General features: G+C 43.9%; 2 protein-coding genes across 3 annotated transcripts in view; one reads left to right on the top strand and one right to left on the bottom strand.

The window, feature by feature from the left end:
* The window catches only part of fgd6 (FYVE, RhoGEF and PH domain containing 6), a 33,857-nt gene extending 29,619 nt beyond the window's left edge, over positions 1 to 4,238 (bottom strand). The window contains exons 1-2 of the mRNA XM_080887491.1: positions 3,969 to 4,238; positions 236 to 2,285 (exon numbers count right to left, since the gene is read on the bottom strand). Of these exons, the coding sequence (XP_080743617.1) occupies positions 236 to 2,285; positions 3,969 to 3,978 (2,060 nt within the window). The 5' untranslated portion in view covers positions 3,979 to 4,238. The remainder of the gene's footprint in view (positions 1 to 235; positions 2,286 to 3,968) is intronic.
* Positions 4,239 to 4,541: 303 nt separating this feature from the next.
* vezt (vezatin, adherens junctions transmembrane protein) lies at positions 4,542 to 20,656 on the top strand. Of its 2 annotated transcripts, none has more exons than XM_080887493.1 (12): positions 4,542 to 4,770; positions 5,757 to 5,894; positions 10,420 to 10,503; positions 10,613 to 10,797; positions 11,607 to 11,891; positions 13,163 to 13,309; positions 13,698 to 13,845; positions 14,342 to 14,706; positions 16,410 to 16,603; positions 16,872 to 16,978; positions 17,142 to 17,349; positions 17,596 to 20,656. In XM_080887493.1, the coding sequence occupies exons 1-12, from the start codon at positions 4,735 to 4,737 to the stop codon at positions 18,153 to 18,155; spliced, it is 2,457 nt and encodes an 818-aa protein (XP_080743619.1). In that variant the 5' UTR covers positions 4,542 to 4,734; the 3' UTR covers positions 18,156 to 20,656. The 2 variants fall into 2 exon arrangements, with proteins under 2 accessions (XP_080743619.1, XP_080743618.1); XM_080887492.1 differs by having other exon boundaries at positions 13,151 to 13,309.
* The last annotated feature ends 59 nt before the right edge of the window (positions 20,657 to 20,715 follow it).

Here is a 20,715-nt window from a genome sequence, read left to right as displayed (position 1 = left end):
AACCAGGAAAATCTGACTCTTGAGATTTAAAATATCTTTTTAAAGAGCATGCAGACTGAGATTGGCAGCAGTGATTGGCTATCAACAAAATCAGTATACAAGAGATAAAAAGATAAACAGAAAAACAACTGTGTCACCACCCCGACTCCTTCTCCCTCCACCTTTCTGACTCTCTCTTAAACTGCTTCTATCAACTCAAATACCTGAGAAAAAATTGATTAACAAAGCAGCGTACCTCTCATACTCATGTTCCTGACATCTGTGGTATGGATCCTGCACCTCGTAGATGTCTGCATCAGCTGCATCTGGGTCATGAGGCCAGCCCAGCCTGGCACTGTGAAACGGCAGATTCATGTATTCCGGGATTTCCTCATAGAGCGGGACGTTCTCATACTCCGCCAAGCCTTCTATGCCTTCTCCGCAAATATCAGCCTCCCCTATGCAGCTACTGGGCCTCTCCAGGCTCCTCTTGCCCCGGTTTGACTCGACGCTGGTGCAGTCCAGGGACTGCCCTCCCTTGGCAAGCAGCTTTGGCAGCATCTTCACTGACAGCCGGAGTTCCAGCAGCTTCCGGAAAGAGAGGCTCCTCTTTGGAGAGTTGGCCCGGGTTGCCAGGTCAGCTGCAGAGAAAGACTGCGCCCTCTGCTTGCCCCCCAGCACCGGGGCTCGACTCTTAGGCGGCACGCTGCTCCTGGTGGGGATCTGTCGACTGAAGAAGGTCACGTAGGGTCGCGAGAAGCGCCAGCTTGTTTTCTCCTGAGGAGGAGCGGGCAGCTCCCTCATTGGGGTGTTAGCATGTGGAGGTGCAGGAGGGCAGATGGAGGGTGGAGGAGGTGCGGGCAGGCTGTGTCTCTGCGGTTTTCTTGGCGGTGCCCTCGGCGACTGTTCCTCCTCAGCGGAGAAGGCTTTCCTGTCGTTCGCCAGAGGAGGGTGACAGCTGAGTTTGATCTGTTTAGGGAGGCTATGACTGATGGGGTACCGCTCAAAGTCGCCGTACCCATCCTCCTCATCTTCCTCGGTCCGGCGCGCCTCACCCTCTTTACTGTGGCTGACAGAGTCGGGCTGTGAGAGTAGGTCTAAGGAGTGGGAGTTGTTTTTGTTAAGATTGGGGTTTATGCGAAATGACCTGTGGAGATGAGGTGACAGAGAGGTTTGCCGAGGAGGCGGGACAGGCGCGTCAGCCTCATCGTCTCCTAAACCTGAGTCTTTTGGGGGTGAACTGTCATCACACGCATCCGGTTTGAGCTCCTCGCTCTCTGTACTGAGAGACAGAGCAGCTAGTTTCCCCTCAGCTTCCTTCATCTCAGTTCTTTGTTTCTGCTCCTCCACAAACTGCTCCTGAGCACCACCCTCCAGACCATCCTGCCTCACCAACGCCGGCTTTTTAAGTTTACGAGGCTGAGGGACTGGGAGAGGCTTGCTAGGAGCAGCGGGGACCTGCAGATCAGGGTGTGACTGGGTAGGAGACACTCTGCTGACAGTGTTGCTGCTTTCAGAGTACTCTGTAGGCAATTCAAGAGGAGAGATGCTTGAGAAGACAATGATGCCACCTATGACATCACAGGCTGACTTCAAGTGTGTGTTTTGGGCCTCCGTCGATACTTTAGAGACATCGAGCTCAGCAGCAGGGCTTTCCTGATTTTTTAAAGTTACTTCCTGCTCCTTAGTCCTCTGTACCTCCTTGCTTACCGGTCCCCTATCAAGGTGTTTCTGTCTCTGAGGTTTACCCCTGGGCTTTTTGCTAATCTGCACACTTTCACCCTTATCTTCCTCTTGATTTTCTCCACCCTTTCGTGGCTTTGACCCCACGAACCCCTCTTTGGAAACGCCATTCTCTAACAGCTCTTTGTGTGAATGTCCCCCAGCCTCAGATGTGCTCCCATTTTCCAGGGGCTGACACTGTGCACAGTCCCGGAGCCCACAGGAGCAGGTGGGAATGATGTAATCCGATTCACGTCTGCTAGCCTCAGATAATATCCCGTTTTTGGAGTTGAGAAGATTGAGGCCATCATCAAAAGCCTCCTGCTGTTCCTGAGATGGGATAAGCAGTTCAGCAGGCTTGGGTGGCGGCGGGGGTGAAACCAGGGGAGAAGAGGCAACAGAGTATTTGGGGATGCATGGTTTGGGGGCAACAGCCGGTTTTGCCCTCTTCAGAGTGGAAGGGGAGGGCTGGGAGACCGCCAAAGGCTGACAAATGAGTCCCGGTTTGGGAGCGACGGGTGGGGGTGAAGGTTTGGTAGTGACGGGGAGTTTAGGTTTGGGAGCTAATGGAGGCTTCTTTACACCTGTGTGTTAGAAAGAGAGGGAGTGTCAGACACAAAAGCCATGCCTCCTCTAATGTAAGCACAGGCAAGCTCAGGTCACAAGGTCACTGACAGGGCGAAGATAGGAAATGAGTAATTTTCAACTATTTTGCACCATCTTCCCCGTTATAACAAAGTATTTACTCATGAGTGTGAACTGACGTAGCTAATGTTTGAAGGTGGCAGCAAATCTAGATTATTTGATTCAAACATGCTTAATTTCTGACATATTTGGTATGGCTGGACCAGATTTCTTTGCATAGTTTGCATTTTCTGATAATTCTGAAATCTTTTATTTATTTCTCTATCAGTTCAGTTTATATTTCTGATTGAAAATGTTCAGTGTTGTTGTTTAATGTTGTATCAGTTCACTATAATAACCTTGGCGTTTACTGTATTATCTCTTCTTGGTCCAATTTTTCCTTAAATAAGTCACAGTTTATTCTTATTTGTCGATAGACCTGTGTACTCAAGAGCATTTCCTACTCTTCTTCATGACAGTTTGTTTTCCTGAAAAAAATCCTTGCTTAGCATTCCTAATCCTATTAGGAAATAATCTGATTAAATAAAGGTTAAAATAGAAAAAAAAAGTATAGTCGTTAATTTTAAAAAAAACCCTCTGGTTTAGGATTGTAGGCTATATTTTCCACTCTATTGGTTCAAACTGTTGGCTGGCCGACACCACGAGAAGTCGAGTCATCGAGCGGATGTTTCGGAAAAGGCCAACGATCGAAAACCGCTCTCCGGTTGCAGCTGAAAGCCTGACTCCAACCAAATTCCCTTCAAAAACATCGCAAAACATTAATTCACTGTGACTGCAACCAGTAATAACTACTAATAAATAGTGATTGAATTTTTTTCTGATCACCGAGAACCACCCTTCAATTCGGCGCACACTTCATGTTAGTAAGCGTACACTTTGCGAAGTGCTTCACCCAAACTTAAGAAAAACCCCACGATGGATGGCGGTGTTGGTAAGAAGAGTGTGGATACACAACTTTTAATTTTATTGTTTCTTTCTGTTTTATCTATGAGCCGAATCTGTCAGCGTATGCAACAACAGCATGTAAAGTCATAAACTACACTCTGGAAGACACACAACCATATTTATTAAAGAAGCAACTTTAAATTCGCATGTTTTAAAACGGAATCTGGTGTTATGTTTAGTTCTATAAGGCAACGCCGGGCATATTTATTAAAACGTTTAAAAAGTATAACCCCCAAATAAAATGAAAAGACTTTCATCCAGAGACATGTTTGCTGCTTTTCGTGAAATGTTTGGGCTGCAGCTTGATATTAAGTCCGACATATTTCAGGAGCAGCAGGACAGATGTTTTGAGACAAAGGATTTAACCCCCTCCAGCTGCAACAGAGGTTTAGATAACAAAAAGAAACTGCTGTTTTTCACTGAGTTTTTACAAAGCACTCAAACTGAGGTCGGAACAGTTCACCTTTATGTCTTTTTGGAAGCTGTTATTAAGAAAAACTGTGATTAACTCTGGCTGGATAAAAATAGAGTGGTGCTACCGACAGCTACAGCGTGGAAATTGACCATTTCTTTCTGAAAAAGTATCACGAATAAAACTAAAAGACATTACATGTACTTTTATTGCCACAAAATACGCTTGCAAAGCAGATTTTTTTCAGCTCCCCCACGACACAAACCTGTGCTCATGACTCCCGACTTGCTCCTCTCTCCATGAGTAAATTTACTTTCAATGGAATTGCGAGGAAATCTGCGTTTTTTCCTCCTTCGACATTATTGTCAGCGTGAAATCCGCTCCGTGGGTGAAACATGCAGATACATCTCTGTGGTTCCTTATCTCGCCAGCGGATGCGCGGATAAAGTCTTAATGCCTGCTACTTTTCCCATTTTTCCAAGTTTTCAGCCACGGTGCTTTTCCTCCAACTGTGTAAATCTAAAATTGGACATAGCAAACAACAGATTTCCGGTCCTAGTTTACAAAATACATTACATTTCAAAGAAGACGTATAGAAAATTAAATTGTGAAGTAAAGCGTGTATGTTAGCACATTGTCTTCAAACATACGAGTCCATTGAAATATATCGCAATTGCAGTTGTTTTACTTAAAATCTTAGCACTCTACAGTGTTAAAAACATGAAGCATTTTATTTTGAAGATAACTTCCGTTTTTTTGCGCGCTAATTTTCGAAAACTTCACTCTCCTGTGCCCCCTTGCATTAACGGATGGGAAACCACACTACCGCTCGTGACCACCTGAGGCTCTCTAAAGCGTATCGAGCCGAACGTTCGTTTTCGGCGTTTGGAAGACACAGAGGCATTATGGAAGTTGTAGGCGAGCTTTAGCAACCGGCTAACAACTAACTTCTCAGCCGCTGCTCCTACCCTGATTACTGTTGCCTACAACTTCAGAATGCTAAACGGGCTGCGTGTTGATGGCGGAGAGCAATGACTGAGGAGTTTGATGAAGATGTGGTGTTTGAGGTACGTATTACCACCCCTGTTTATTAGCAAAACTTGCAACCGATGCTTTGTCATACCGCTCGAGTTCTGTACTAAATATAGGAGCTACGAGCCCAATTCATTAGCTAGCCGAGCTAGCTATCAGTCCTGCCGTTTGCCCCGTTGCCATGCACTGCCAATCCTAAGCATTTCCACATATTTGGCTGGCTGCTTAACCGTGTTCCTACCAAGGAGCTTTGGTGGTCATGAGAAGGGGCTGAGCCGGGCTAGTTGTGCGCATTGTTTGTTGGTGTTTCATCACTACTAAGAGGTGGGGTGGGGATGACCACGTCCAATGCGTCGGTTCTGAAAAATGACACACACACCTCTGCATCCAGGATGATGACAACATGAGCTGCGACTTCGTGTGACCATGCATGTGAGTGGCAGTTAATATTTGTTTAACCGTCTGTGCAGGCTGGTGCTATATGCGTTTTTATGTTGGCTTATCAGAGCTGCAGCAGAGGAGCAGCTGGGGAGAACTGGGTCAGACATCGTTTGGGCAAATTTTAGCAGGGGGATATTTTTCTGCTTTCTGCATGGCTGATTTGCTTCTGAGCTTTCTTAAAGCAGGCAGCAATACCTCTGTTTATACCTCTCTGACAGGAAAGGATTATAACATGACACCTTGTGCTTAGACTTGAGGAGAGAAGAACTAGGTGCCTGCTGACATCTGTGTGAGTGTGAGATGATTTCCAGATTCACATCCTCCCAGAGTAGAGAAGAAGATGCATGGGAGAGAGGGTAGAGACTCAGCTGAGGGAAAGTCTCTGCCTTTCCCTCGTCTTTTTATTCACGGCAAGACAAACTGGGACAAAAATCGGGATGAGTGTCAGCTCACCCTGAATCCAGTTGATTAATCTAATCATCACATTTCCTCTCCTTCTCCCAGTCTTCATCCGTCCGGCTCTGTTTTATGCAATTTCCCCCCTCCTCCTTAACCGGTCTCTTTCTTTCTCTCTTTGCAGAATTCTCCTCTTTTCCAGTATCTGCAGGATCTAGGGCACACAGACTTTGAGGCATGTCCGACAGCATCACAGGAGGAGGAATATGGCGAGCAAGAGGGAGACCTCACCTCTCCCGGTGGAGACCCACAGAAAACCTCAGTGAGTTCCCCACATCCTCTCCCAGAAACGACACACTAACAACCACTTGATCTGAATCAAACCTCTAACACATTGCTCCCAAGTGACACACAAACCAGACAAAGACATGATCTTAAAATACAATAAAAGGCTTTGTAGATAGAACTTGTTATTAAAAAAACACTATCCATGAGTGACAAAGAACATAAAAGCAGTTATTCGTTCTTCAAAAAGGGTGGGAAAAAACCACAGGGATCTTTGAAGCAATGTGTTTGTTAGCTGAAGAACATAATTAGTTTGTTTAAAATGTATAAAAAACAGTTTTGCATTATTCCTCTGTGGAAAAAAATCTTACAAAGTCAGACTAAAATCCAATGTTAAGTTAGTTTTAAAATAGGATATTTGAGTTTAGGAATAATTCTTAATTTCTTTTTTGTGGATTATTTACCTGGTTGATTGGTCTATAAAATGTCTGAAAATGAAATAAATGCACAAATTAACAGTAGTCTGTGCTTTTGTAATCTCACTTCTGGCCATTTGTTAAACAAAAATTTGTTACACGGTTGAGTGAATGGAACACAGATTCAGCTTAAAATAAATTTATAAGCAAGAGACTGCTTGACATCCAGCTCCGACCTTACAGTCAGTTAATCTTTATTGCATAATCATGATCCATAGAAGGAAAATACATTACATAAAACACAAGAAATTACATATATATTAAATCTGTTACATAAATTAATAACAACAATAATATTTCTTGTTTTATTTTTGGATCATTTCATTTATTCATTGGTCTGTAAAGTGTCTGAAAATAGTGAAAAATGAGAAAAAAGTTAAGATCTTTAAGGTATTAAAAGGTTAATTTTTTTTATTAGATATAAACTGTTCAGATGGTGGAACCTGTCCATTTATTTGCCTGTAATTACTGAAAAAATAGCAATAGCAATAAGATTTAACAATATCCTTATTAACATTAATAACAATGGAGCCGAAAAAGAAATACTGAGAAAAATCTGTTTGCCCCTTCAGAACATGTTACGAGCCAAACACTGCAGCGTGCTTTACGTGGATCAGTTTCTGACACCAGCTCTCTGTTAGAGCTCAGATAGGCTGCACATTAAGTTTTAGGTCATATAAAACATCTTCTTCATTGTCAAACAAGCCCTCATCAGGTTAGGTTATTGCTCTAACCATGTTTTCTGCAGCCCTGAGCGGGCAGCATGTGTGCACGATTGTGCAGTCAGGCAGAAAGTAATTGATCTGGATATTGACTCCTCACACATATTGACACGCAGTCGTCCACAGACAGCGGTTGCGTGAGTTGTGTTTATATGTTTCACTTTGGACAGACATTGAGAGCAGGGCTTCATGCACACTGATTCAGGTATATTTTTCTCTCCCTGCTGCTGCTCTGATTCTCAGAAGAGAACGCCTGAATACGATTACCGACATGCTGCTTTCCGCCTGACGTAATTCCTGCCTCTGTGAGCGTCCGTTTACAGCCTGCGTGTGTGTGCTGATGATCACATGTGTGCTACATGCTTTTTTCCCCCTGCAATTAAAAGATTTAAACTCCTGAATTTTTAATGGTACTTTCATCATGCTAACCGTAAACGTCTGCGGTTTGAAGCGGCCTGTGATTCAGACTGAGGATGGGAAGCTCAGGACAACATGACTTGGCCTCCCCTCCTCCTGAAATGGGAAATGGTGTTCAGGAACTTTCCGTATGTGTCATGCTTCCTCCCTGCTGTGCACTGTTGTTCTAAGGAGTCAAGGAGGATGAGGGACTCAGATCAGGCAGGAAAGCTTTTTGGTTGTTCCACCGTGATCCGTTTCCTGGAGTCCAGATAAAGCTGGAGCTCAAGCAAAAACGATTCGACCACATAGACAGATCTCATTACAGTAAAATCCTGACCCTAACACGGGGTAAACGCACAGCGTGTTTAAAGATTCTGAAAAATAAGCTGTTTGTTTATTCGGTTTTTGAGGTGGCATTATTCCTGAAGTTACACTACTGATGAATGAATAATGCTTCCCTCTCAGCTACTTCTTTACTGTGCTTCCTTACTTTAATTATAGGTCCAAATACAACCCCAGTTCTAAAAAAGTTGGGTGCTGTAAAATCTCATAAAGCCTTTTTTATTCACAGTAGAACATTGATAGCACATCTAATGTTTAAACCTTGAAAATTGAACATTTTAGGAAAAATAAAGTAATTTAAAATTTTGATGACAGCGACATGTGTCAAAATGTTGAGATGGGGGCAACAAAAGGCTAGAAAAGGAAGTTGTACTAAAAAGAAACAGCTTGAGGAACATTTTGCAAATAATTCAGTTCATTGGCAACAGGTCAGTGACATGGCTGGGAATGAGAAAGAGCATCTGAGTAAGGCAGAGTTTCTTATTAAAGAAGTTCACCAAGTTCCAGTCTGTTTCATGGAAGGCCTTTCATATTTCAGCAAGACAATGCTGAGCCACATACTGAAGCTGTTACAACACTATGGCATCATAGTAGAAGTGTCACAGTGCTGAACTAGTCTGCCTGTAATCCAGATCTTCTGGAGCATCGTGAAGGGAAAAATACCCAGAAGAAGACCCAGGATTGTTGAGCAGCTAGAATCATCTATCAGACAAGAACAGGACAACATTCCTCCCCCAAAAATCCAGCAGCTGCTCTCTTTAGTTCCCAGATGTTTACAGACTGTTTTTAAAAGAAGAGGGAATGCTGCACAGTGGTAAACACAGCTCTGTCCCAACTTCTTAAAAACATTTTCTCAGTTTAAATGGTTGATCTATTTCTGTGTTTCCAGAGTTGTTATAATTTTGCATTTTCAAATGAGCTTTTCTTTCAGTTTCATTTTGAGGCTTGCTTTGAGTTTACCTTCAGTTAGATTGGTCATTTCAGCTTTGTTCTTATATTGTTGGAAATCTTTAGTTTTGGTTTTGGTTTTACTATATTCAGAATTTGTTTTGTTTTTAATCGCTGTTATATCGAGGTTGCTTGTCTGGAGAATATTTAAGAAGTTGCAAACGCAGCACGTTTGGAGGCAGCTGACTCACAGCCACGGAGACAGTCAACAGTGCATTTATGCTTCTGTGTTAAATCTGCACCACAGGTACATCGTAGCTGAAAACCCTGCACTGTAACCTGAGAACTACATGTTGCTGTTAATGCAGAAGCCATAGGTATTTCAGGTGTTCATTATACTTTCCACACCAGAGTAAACAGAGTTGTGGTCCACACTGGCAGCACACATGGTGATGGGTTAGACTCACTCTCTGATCAGTAATCAATACGACCGCAGCCTTTAGACTAATAACACTTTGGATTTTTTTCTTTTCATCCCCAGAGAAAAAGGGTCAGAGTGGCCTGGCTGCCCATGTCGGATCAATAACCCCCTGCTTCTGCTGTAAACTGGAGCACATGCAGACTTCAGATAATGTTATCACGCTAATCTCCAGGCTGGCCTTCATTTTTTTGTAACATTAGCAGAACAAGAACCAAAGCCTCCAGGCCGAAAACGTCTTTCAAAATGAGTCCTGTTTTTTTTAACAAAGCATTTCACTGATACCACTAAGCAACACTAAGCAGATTAGTGAAAAGAAAATCCCATTCATGACTAGTACACGGGTTGGATTTGTTTTTTTGTTGTTTTAGCCGCACATGAAAAAATACGTTACAACATACCAAAAAGCCAGAGGCTCGCCGTCTCAGTTAATCGTATATTTTACTGTGCTAGGAATCCAGGCTCCTAGGAAGCGAGAAATAAAACAGAAGTGTGTCTGCATTGTGTCGAATGAAGGGCGTACAAACTTTTCATATTTCTGGAATCAAAGGAGCCCGTCCTTTTCCTCTGTCCGGCCTGCATTTTGAAGGGATAAAAGGTAGTCTTGTTGAGGCAGAAAGTGTAAACGCTAAACTAGAAATTCATCAAAGTGAAGCGGTTGTGTGGCTTTCGTGCCCTGGTGCTGATATAAAAGACTCGTGGGTGTTTCACAAACACACATTGCACTTATTGTGGTTGCCTGAAAGGCTTTGTCTCCTGGGATACTCCTTTTTTTTCCCTTTTTTTTTTGGAAGTGTGTTTGCACACTCGTTCTGGGACTCGAAGCAAACCAAAACAGTCTGAAGACATGTGGGTGCAGAGCAGTGATCCAGCAGGTCAATGGTTTCCAGTGCATCTGAGTCACTGAACTGAATGACACACTTAAATTTGAAATTTTTGAAGGGAAGTATTTGGATCGGAGAGTAGAGAATGGTTGTTTATTGATGTTTTTCTTGTGTTTTTTAAATTAATATAGCCTTTTTTTCATTATAATAGCTGTGTACTTTGTTGTCCTGATTGAGGTTTTCTATCAGTTGTTTGTTTTGTGTTAAAAATGTAATAAATATGTTGGCAAACAAAAAGTCATAGAGGTGATTCATAGTGGGATATTTCACTTTTATTCTTTTGTTTACTATTGGCGGGATAAAATATTGCATGAAGCTGGAATGGAATCCTGACCTAAATGATCCAAACCTTTCCCTTGTGTGTAATATGCAGGGCTTATGGAGACTGGCTGAGGCCTTATGGAGATGGAGCCCATTTCACCAGGCGGCAGCATCTCGCAAGCTGGACCAGAAGCTGGTAGGTGCAGGAAGACTGGCACTGAAACCAGCGCCTACAGTTCGTGTTTTTGTTTGGTTTGTTTTTGTTTTGTTTTTTTAAAATAAACTTTTTTTTTTGCCCTCTGCAGGACTGCATGTTCGGCCAGTACTCGGTCAGGTGCATTCTGGACCAGGACGTGCTGCTGCAGGAGGACGTGGAGCTGATCGAGCTCTTAGACCCGAGTCTGCTCACCCTCGGCTCCTCACCCTCTGGCTCGCCTCGCAGAGCGAACACCTTACCTAGACCGAGCCTCATCGCCAAGCCCTCCCTATGGTACGCCACTTTGAAACAGACAGTCGAGAACTCCCTTTCACAAATATTGAATGACTTTTTTTGCATCCAAGGTATTGGATATCTTCTACAAAACTAAATGTCAAATTTTTTGACCAAAATTCTTATCATATGAAACTTAGCTATTCTGTAGGCTTTCATTGGCACAGAAGCGCCACCTTCAATCATAGGAAAACTGGCTTAAATGGCAGGTGGCCTTTAAGGGGAGTGTTGTTTCAAGTGGTCAATGAAGTGAGGGGCCGCACTAAAGTTTGACAGGAAATAAATAAGGATTATTGTCTTTATAAAGCTGGTTGCATTTAAAGTCTCTATTATTAAGTTTTACAGGTGAATAGTCTTAGTTTGTCAATGAAGCTCTTACAGTTCAAAATTCTTTTGGCTAAAATTGATGTTTCATAAAGCTTTTAAGTGAAAAGGTCTCTATGAGGTCAAGAATGAACCTCTGTGTTCATTATTTTTAATGATTCATGAAAATTCAGCATCTTAGTGGGAGGTTTACATCAAAGAGCTTCAAAAACAGGAATTTAACAATGTTTGATGAATGCTGATGCTGGAGAAAATCCAGTGCAGATATAAATTGCATCACACACAGGATGATGTGGTGCATGATCGTTATAGCTTTAATTAATGTGACTCCAGAACCACAGAAGACATTACACAGCCGTTTACTCCCACGTACTCCCCAACTCTAATAATCTAACACTGACATGTAAAATTGTTGCCCTTTTATCCGGGCTCAGTACATATAAATGTTGACAGGGTCAAAATTCCTCCCTGTGCTCGTCTCTCAGGGACATGGCCGGGCTGGTCGGCCTGGCCTCAGTGCTGCTGGGGCTCTGCTCCGTGTCTGGGGGCCTGTGGTCGCTGGCTGCAGCTCCGTGGGGCTTGGCCCTGCTGGGCTGGGTGGGACTGAGGATGGTCACGTTGTGGAGACAGGGCCGTATGCAGAGAGCTGTCCACACCAGGGCCACCCAGCTCCAGACTCTGGTTCACAACGGCAAGACCCTGACGGGGCTGTCCCGAAAAGCCCTGCGTCTGGTGCAGGAGACTGAAGTCATCTCCAGAGGTTTCACCCTGTAAGTGTGCTTGTTTTACATCCACCCACACATCAATCGATCAGTGTAGTTAAGGTGGGCATTTACAGAATGTTGTCCCATATTTGACTGTTTATGCTAAACTAATTCTGTGTCCTAACCATTAGTTATCCTCTGTGTTTATCTTGGTTAATCGTTGATTTTTAGCCTACTGTGGTCTCTGTCTGTCTGTAGGCATGATGCACTGTATGTCACAGTCAATAAACAAGGGGAAAACAATCAGCATCACAATATAAAACAAAATGCCTTTTGGCAAAAATTCATAGTTCACTGTGCCTGGTGGTTATTTAGCTGCTAGAAGCTAATAATCATAGATATAAGCACTCTTTTAATATAAAAGGGCATCTTTGTGTATATATATCTATGGCTGATTTGACAAATGTGCTCACATGCTACATGCAAATATTGTAACGTTACTCACAGCTTTTCGAACAGTCTACATTTTACTGTAAAACAAGTTGTAAACTATCAGCGCCTGACATTTGGTTGACTTATCAGTGATGCTTCCTGCTGATAGCACCCTTTTTCAGGTCTTTTATTCTGAACGGCTCGGTTTTTCTGCTTGGAAGTTGAAAGAACAGTGTGGAGCTCCTGGTAGTGCATCCCATCACACACAGTCATTTCAGAGGATTACAAGGGCACACATATATGCACAGCCTTGATTGTTTTCCTCTGATGTCTCTGTGTACTCCTCTGTGTCCACATTTTACTGGAGTCAGTGATGATGAGCGTTTTCTTTTTTTAACCCCTAAGTGACCAAGTGGAGTCATTTTTGAACCCATCCATATAAGTGATATGTTTATCTAATTATTTTTTCCCTGAAGTTGTCCGTCGGCTTCTAGAACTTTGTTTAAAATATGTAAAATATTCTAATTTTCATCTTCTAATCACTATATTGTAGTGTTTTGCAATAAACCAGGACTAACAGACCTGCAGAGGTCCTCTTTTGCCTCCACCTTTTTTACACAAAAGCTGCTGGAGGATGGATTTGGTTATCTTTGGACAGCTATTTACATGCTGCTAGCTTGGATTAATACTCAAGTATTGATTCATTTAAGAAAAGATGATGTGTTGAGTTGCGTAGCTGTTATTGTCACACCTGCTTGTTTCTGACACTAAAGCGTTTCTAACCCGTCTCAGTGTCTTTGTCTCGTCTTCTGTGATGTGTTGTTCAGTGTTGTGTGTTGCCCCCCTGCCTCTTTGGGACGTCTCCACAGTTGTATCACATTTCACTTGTCAAGTTTGCTCGACAGGGTGAGTGCGGCCAGCTCCTTTAGCAGGGCGGGGCCGGGGGCGGGGCTACGTGGCCAACAGCTCATCGGACTGAGGAAGGCCTTGTACCGGGCGCTGCGTTCGGCCTTCAGGGCATCGCGCAGGGCCACCTGTCACATGCTCAAGGCATATCCTTTACCTGAGATAACTGGGAGTGGATGCTGTTGTCAGGGAATTCTTTATTTTCATGATTTTTAAGCTTTTAGGAGCTTGAATTTAGACAGTTTCTTCTCTTCAGTATTTGAATGTCCTTTACCGAACTCATAATTGAATTTATCGTTGTCATCAAAGCGTGGTCACATATCTGAGGGAAATGTGATTGTCTTTGAAGGTTGAGGCTTTGATGGTGTGGGTGGAAATCCCAAAGCTTCCTTTGATGACAGTCAAGGCTACCTCTTTAAACTATTCGAAAAGATCCGCGCAGATCTATATAAAATGAGAAATTTATAAACTTCTATGTATTTATGCAAAAGAGACTTTCCACACTTCTATCACTTGTCCTTAATGCCCATCAACGTTCCCTCTGAACTCTGAGATCGATAATGTGACCAACTACGTGTCCGCGGTGCCTCTGAAGGAGCTGGGGCTTGGCCTGGGTATCGAACACCTGGGAGACGAGCAGGCCCAGGAGCTTACGGATGACTACAGCCTGCCTGCCTTGAAGGTAAAGCCCAAGGGTCAAAGGCAGTTAATCAAATTCTCATTGCGTTTACAATTTTGGCTTCCACTCATTATTAAAACACAAAAATCAGGAAAAGCACAGTTTTTTTCCCCCCTAAAGACGTCTGTTTCTTTTTCTAAAATTCAAAAAATCTTTGATTTTTGAAAACATCTCTGCTCCCCCTGTTAAATAATCCTGATTTCAGTTAACCAAAACAGTCGTTATTATGAATTTTGCCATATACTTTCTGTTTCCTGTTTATTTTCAGACACATTTTCGGACACTTTTAGCCAAATCGCTTATTTTCTTCAACCTTTTAGAGCTCGATAAGTAACTAGGATACAAAAAAGTCTATTCATGCTCTGACCTCACTTTGGCTTCTGATTTTCAAAAGCCTGAAGCAGTGCTGAAGAAAGAGAGGAAGTGTGTTGGTTATATCGAAGCAAGAACGCCTGAAAGAAGCTATTTATCTCAGGTTTATTGGCTTGTCTTAATGCAGATGCTGTTCCAGCTGTGGGTCGGTCAAAGCTCCGAATGTTTCCGTCGGCTGGCCCTTCTCCTCTCTCCAAGCCGAGTAGAGGAGTCTGAGGAAATCAGACCCACAGAAGACGCCTCCTCTCCTCTTCCTCTTCCTCCTCCGCTCTACCGGTCCATCTCCGCCGTGACCGAGCCCCTCCATCACGCTCTGGCGAGCTGTCTCGGCGAAGTGCAGCGCAGCTTCGACTTTCACAGACACTTTGAGACCCAGCCGAGGACCACAGGCTGCGACAGGACAGGGCGAGCCAGAGAGAAATGCCGAGAGCTCAACACCCTCCACACCTCCATCCGAAGCCTGCAGCTGCACCTGAAAGCGCTGCTCAGCGAGTGAGAAAACCTTGAATAATCTCGTTCTAAATAAAAGGAGACCATGTACCATTCAGAGATAGCAGGTCACCATAGCAACAAAGCAGAACATATACAGGGAGTGCAGAATTATTAGGCAAGTTGTATTTTTGAGGAATAATTTTATTATTGAACAACAACCATGTTCTCAATGAATCCAAAAAACTCATTAATATCAAAGCTGAATGTTTTTGGAAGTAGTTTTTAGTTTGTTTTTAGTTTGAGCTATTTTAGGGGGATATCTGTGTGTGCAGGTGACTATTACTGTGCAGAATTATTAGGCAACTTAACAAAAAACAAATATTTACCCATTTCAATTATTTATTTTTACCAGTGAAACCAATATAACATCTCCACATTCACAAATATACATTTCTGACATTCAAAAACAAAACCAAAACAAATCAGCGACCAATATAGCCACCTTTCTTTGCAAGGACACTCAAAAGCCTGCCATCCATGGATTCTGTCAGTGTTTTGATCTGTTCACCATCAACATTGCGTGCAGCAGCAACCACAGCCTCCCAGACACTGTTCAGAGAGGTGTACCGTTTTCCCTCCTTGTAAATCTCACATTTGATGATGGACCACAGGTTCTCAATGGGGTTCAGATCAGGTGAACAAGGAGGCCATGTCATTAGTTTTTCTTCTTTTATACCCTTTCTTGTCAGCCACGCTGTGGAGTACTTGGACGCGTGTGATGGAGCATTGTCCTGCATGAAAATCATGTTTTTCTTGAAGGATGCAGACTTCTTCCTGTACCACTGCTTGAAGAAGGTGTCTTCCAGAAACTGGCAGTAGGACTGGGAGTTGAGCTTGACTCCATCCTCAACCCGAAAAGGCCCCACAAGCTCATCTTTGATGATACCAGCCCAAACCAGTACTCCACCTCCACCTTGCTGGCGTCTGAGTCGGACTGGAGCTCTCTGCCCTTTACCAATCCAGCCACGGGCCCATCCATCTGGCCCATCAATACTCACTCTCATTTCATCAGTCCATAAAACCTTAGAAAAACCAGTCTTGAGATATTTCTTGGCCCAGTCTTGACGTTTCAGCTTGTGTGTCTTGTTCAGTGGTGGTCGTCTTTCAGCCCTTCTTACCTTGGCCATGTCTCTGAGTATTGCACACCTTGTGCTTTTGGGCACTCCAGTGATGTTGCAGCTCTGAAATATGGCCAAACTGGTGGCAAGTGGCATCTTGGCAGCTGCACGCTTGACTTTTCTCAGTTCATGGGCAGTTATTTTGCGCCTTGGTTTTTCCACACGCTTCTTGCGACCCTGTTGACTATTTTGAATGAAACGCTTGATTCTTCGATGATCACGCTTCAGAAGCTTTGCAATTTTGAGACTGCTGCATCCCTCTGCAAGATATCTCACTATTTTTGACTTTTCTGAGCCTGTCAAGTCCTTCTTTTGACCCATTTTGCCAAAGGAAAGGACGTTGCCTAATAATTATGCACACCTGATATAGGGTGTTGATGTCATTAGACCACACCCCTTCTCATTACAGAGATGCACATCACCTAATATGCTTAATTGGTAGTAGGCTTTCGAGCCTATACATCTTGGAGTAAGACAACATGCATGAAGAGGATGATGTGGACAAAATACTCATTTGCCTAATAATTCTGCACTCCCTGTAGAAGAAAATTGTGTATAAAGAACCTCTTTCTTTGTCATCATCAGGATGATCATCCTGGAGGACGACCTGGAGAAGCTGATGGTGTCCAAGGAGCTGACGGAGTTGACGCTCGAGGGCTACCAGGACCTGAGCGACCGGCTCCACCAGCTGCAGCCACACATGCAGGCTAGCACTGGCTGCTGGGAGGACACCATCAGTCAGGTGGAGCGCATGCTGAGACGAGCCAACGCCTGTACAGGTGAGGCGGGTCAAACGCATAATGTCAGGTTCGACCTGTGAAGGCATCGCAGTGACTTCCACGTTATCAGCTCAGTGGTTTCACGTAACTTCAGGCCTATTTTTATCCCTCCTTCCTTTACCATGACTCAAGACTGTTGCCGGTCATGAAGGAAGTTGCTTAAACACATTGTAGGACAAGAAATAGACCAATCATAGCACAGCTGTCTGCACAGTGACCAAACTGTTGCTTTCCCACAATAATGTTAGTCTGAAATCTTTCTGTGTAGCCAGCGCTGAGGGTCTGGAGCAGTGCAGTCCTCCTCCACCTGAGGTTCCCGATCCTCCTCCATCCTACCCGCTGATCCTGGACAGAGACCCCGTGCCGGAGGAGCTGGTAAGATCAGCTGTCGACTGTTTAACATTAAATCTGAAGCTATTTTTAGCACGATTGTTGAGTATTTTTTGTCAGGACAGGAAACCATGTGTATAACTCGTGCCCCTTCCCCTGATGACTTATTGCCCTGTTGTCAGCCTCTCCCACTCTTTTATTCGACCAGGAGTGGGAGGCCTACGTGTCTGACTCGGACTCTGATGGCGAAGGCAGAGGGTCATGGTCTGACATGTTGTCACCGGAGGAGCGGGAGCGGCAGCGGCGGGAGAGGGAGGAGTCCCGTCGCGTCCTGTCTGAGCTGAAAGCTGTCCTGGGCTTCCGTGCGTCAGAGGGGGAGAGGATGAAGAGGAAGCAGCTGCTCTTCAGCGACCAAGGTCTGCACTGGACGTTCGAAAAACGCGTCTACTGATCCTCAGGATGACAGTTCATAAAATCTGCGTGTACATTTTTAAATGCATGCAGGCAAAACGAATAATTATTACTCAAATTTTGAGCTAATGTTCCTTATTAATGTTATGTTATAGTTAGCAGCAGAGCCTAATAAATAATTATTATTCCTACAAGTTTCCCCACCAGCAGATGTCACTGAAATCATCCACGTCTTTCTTTCTTTCTCGCAGCCGCCGTGGGGCTTTCGGTTCACACAGAGGGTTCAGACCCTTCCACTCAGCCGTCAGACGATCTGACATCTGTGGGCAAAGGAGAACCTGCCATCGACAGAGGAAACAACCTATCAGAGCGCTCTGCTGGAAATGAAGAGAAGGAGCAGGAAGGAAGACACGATGGGGTGAGGCCTAACCCCTCCACCGACCCCGTGACAGAGTTCAGCTGCGGTGTGGAGCAATCAGAGATGGGAGGAACGTCTGTCTGCAGCAGAGGAGGAGGAGGTGCGTCAGAGCTGCACCAGTATGATGGCGTCCTGGAGGAGGGGGAGGGGGAGAACGGCCTGGACTGCTTCCTGAAGCCTAAAGTCTCCGCCGTCTCTGTGATGGACAGACTGACGGAGATCCACGGCTCTGAGGCGCTCAGCTTCAGCTCCGCCCTCGCAGCTCAGGTGGCTGCTCGCTCACACTCCCTCATCAGCATGGAGGAGCAGACGTTTGGAGATGATGATGACAAGGAGGAGAAAGAGGGGGACGACGAAGAGGGCAGAGACAGACAAAACCCAGAGAAGGACTAGAGATGAAACCGCTTTAACCGAGCACTAAGCAGAGACAGTGTTTATGTCTGTGTTACATCAGAGAAAATCCAGCCCACGACACTCTGTCACCCATCCGTCCACATTACTGTACATTACCCACAATTCTTACTGCTCTGTTTGCTGTTAAAACTCAGGTACCAGAACCACTATAACAACATGAAGACCTTACAGTGTTGAGGTCAGCAGACCCCGGTGTCATCCACACTCTGAAACGTGATCACAGTCGCTCTGTAGATGTGGAAGAAACTTCTGATTGTATGAGAAGAAAAACGGTTTTAGTTGCACATTTTTTAACTTTAAATCAGAGCTGCACTGTGTGTTCAGGCAGAAACCCCTCCACAGTCATCTGATTTTATTCATTTATAATAATAACACGAAAAATTTTATAAAATTGGAATTTGAAAAAATTTATTCAAAATATAAAGAATAACAAGCGACCTGCAGGCTGAAAGGCTGCAGATGGCTTCCTTTAGTTCTCTTCCTCCTTTCCTGTCTCCTCTCACCTGTTCTCATCCAATAAAGGTTTAGAACTCCTTAAAAATTGCAAAGTTTGGACCCAAATACAGGACGCTGGAGACAGATAAGTATCTAAAAACACTCGGAGGCATAACAGCAGCTGAACACAGTTAAGAGGCGAGAATAGTCAGGGAATCGGGTAAAGGACACAAAGCTAACCTTCAGTAAAGCAGGAAGTAACCCAAAACGAACCAAGCTGCATTAAACAATGCTGGCATTAAACATGAAGACAGAGGGGCAAGCTGCCAACAAAGCTCAATATAACCAGGCTTTCTCTGCTTTAGGTGGCTTAAAATTAACATTTGTTTTACAGCTCTGCGTGAGGCTGTTTATTTCGACAGCTGCACACGAGAGCTCCAAAACGCTGCAGACATTTAAATATTAAAAGGTGACTCGGTGTGTTCAGGTCTGACGCTCTCTGACGAAGGAATCACTTTAGTTCAAACTAAAAGTCATTTACTTTTTATATTCTCAATTCAGTGGGTTTCCAACGGAAGATTGTTCTCGCCATTGGAAAAAAATAAATACATCTCGCCATGAGACGACTTATAAATGTAAACATCTGAGATAATAATCTTTTTTTTTCCTGTGGCGTTAAAAAGCTTTCACAGATTTTAAACAAAACTCTGAACATAACCTGCTCCAGCATAGGTTGCCATGGTGATTCAGCCTGGTGAAAAGAGGCTTTAAGCCTGTTCTGCAGTACACCATTCTGAGCCTGAGACACAAACAGAAAGACAAAACTGAGAGAGGAGCAGATGAGGAAACGCCAGGGGAACTGTACTCACAGGAAGTAAACTCAAACCAGGAATTCAACACTAACACCAACTTAAATAAAACAATAAAAAAAAAAAAGTGTACTGCAGGTTCTACATGCTTAGCCAGTTTCTAAATATGAATCCAAAAGTTTTTAATACACATCAGGAAATCTGAGCCTTAATGTTTCAGGGAGTAAAATACACAGTGAAATCTGTCCAGGAGCGATTTTCTGTCTGAACACACACACCGAGGAGCTGAAGGTCAAATCAGCTGATTTCTTAAGGATCTGTGTGAGAGGCAGCTCTGCGGGAAAAGGAAGTGAAGCTATTTTTACAATCAGCGCTTTTATTTTTGTCCTCGTGGGGGCTTCTGCGCCCCTGATGGGACTCGGAGGAGGTGACATGTAGCTGAACGTGCGTCCACAATCCTGTTTCCAGTGACGTTTTGTGAACTGCTCACAGTTCGATCCCCTTTCTCTGCGTCAGTGTTTACAGGGCCACGCTCAGCGGAAGGGTCGGGCTCAAACGTGTGAGTTTAATGATCTGCTGTGAGTTTACGTTCACCTCTACGGGTACGGTATTAAAAGAAACAAAGGTGTATTTCTCTCATTTGTCTGACAGCCCTGATGCTGGCCCCGCCTCCAACCCAACCAGCCCTCTCTCCTGTCACCGTGTCTGCCTTGTCCTCCTGCATTTTTCAGTGTGAAATAAAAAACCATCCTGGAAGTTTGTCCTCACGCTCGTGTGTCACAGCGGGGTTAAAGAACAGGTTGGGTCGGTTATTTGATCTGTTTCGTGTGGGATTTTGTTCTTGCCTGACTTACAACAGCTGCAGCTGCTGCTGCGCCTTCTTTGGGTCCCTCTTGGCTTTGGAGGCAAATACTTAGATCTGCAGTGGGCAGAGGTAGCTGCTAAAGTTACTTTTAGTTAACTAAACTAAAACTAAACCCTAACTCTTTCCTCTGTGAATGCCAAATAGAGCTGACACTTGTTTTGGTCATATTTCAAGCCTGGCTATGCATTAAGAAGTCAATGAGGGGTATCTCTGCCCTTCTAATGGTCATCAAATCTCATCTTTAATGATGTATACTGAGGTGTTAAAACACTTTAATTAGGGTACATGGAAGGTCTTCATGGTGGAAAGAGTTAATGTAGGTGTGAGTAAGGCACTTCACCAAAAACCAAGAACAGACATATGCTCAAAGAGATCTTAAAAACAGCCTGAATCAGTTACAATTGTTCATCTTGTATCTGTTCAGCTGACC

The sequence above is a fragment of the Rhamphochromis sp. 'chilingali' genome, assembly GCF_963969265.1.
Source record: "Rhamphochromis sp. 'chilingali' genome assembly, chromosome: 7".
Classification (NCBI taxonomy): Eukaryota; Metazoa; Chordata; class Actinopteri; order Cichliformes; family Cichlidae; genus Rhamphochromis; species Rhamphochromis sp. 'chilingali'.
The sequence above is the reverse complement of the archived record's forward strand: the minus strand, read 5'-3'. Positions and strand labels throughout refer to the sequence as shown.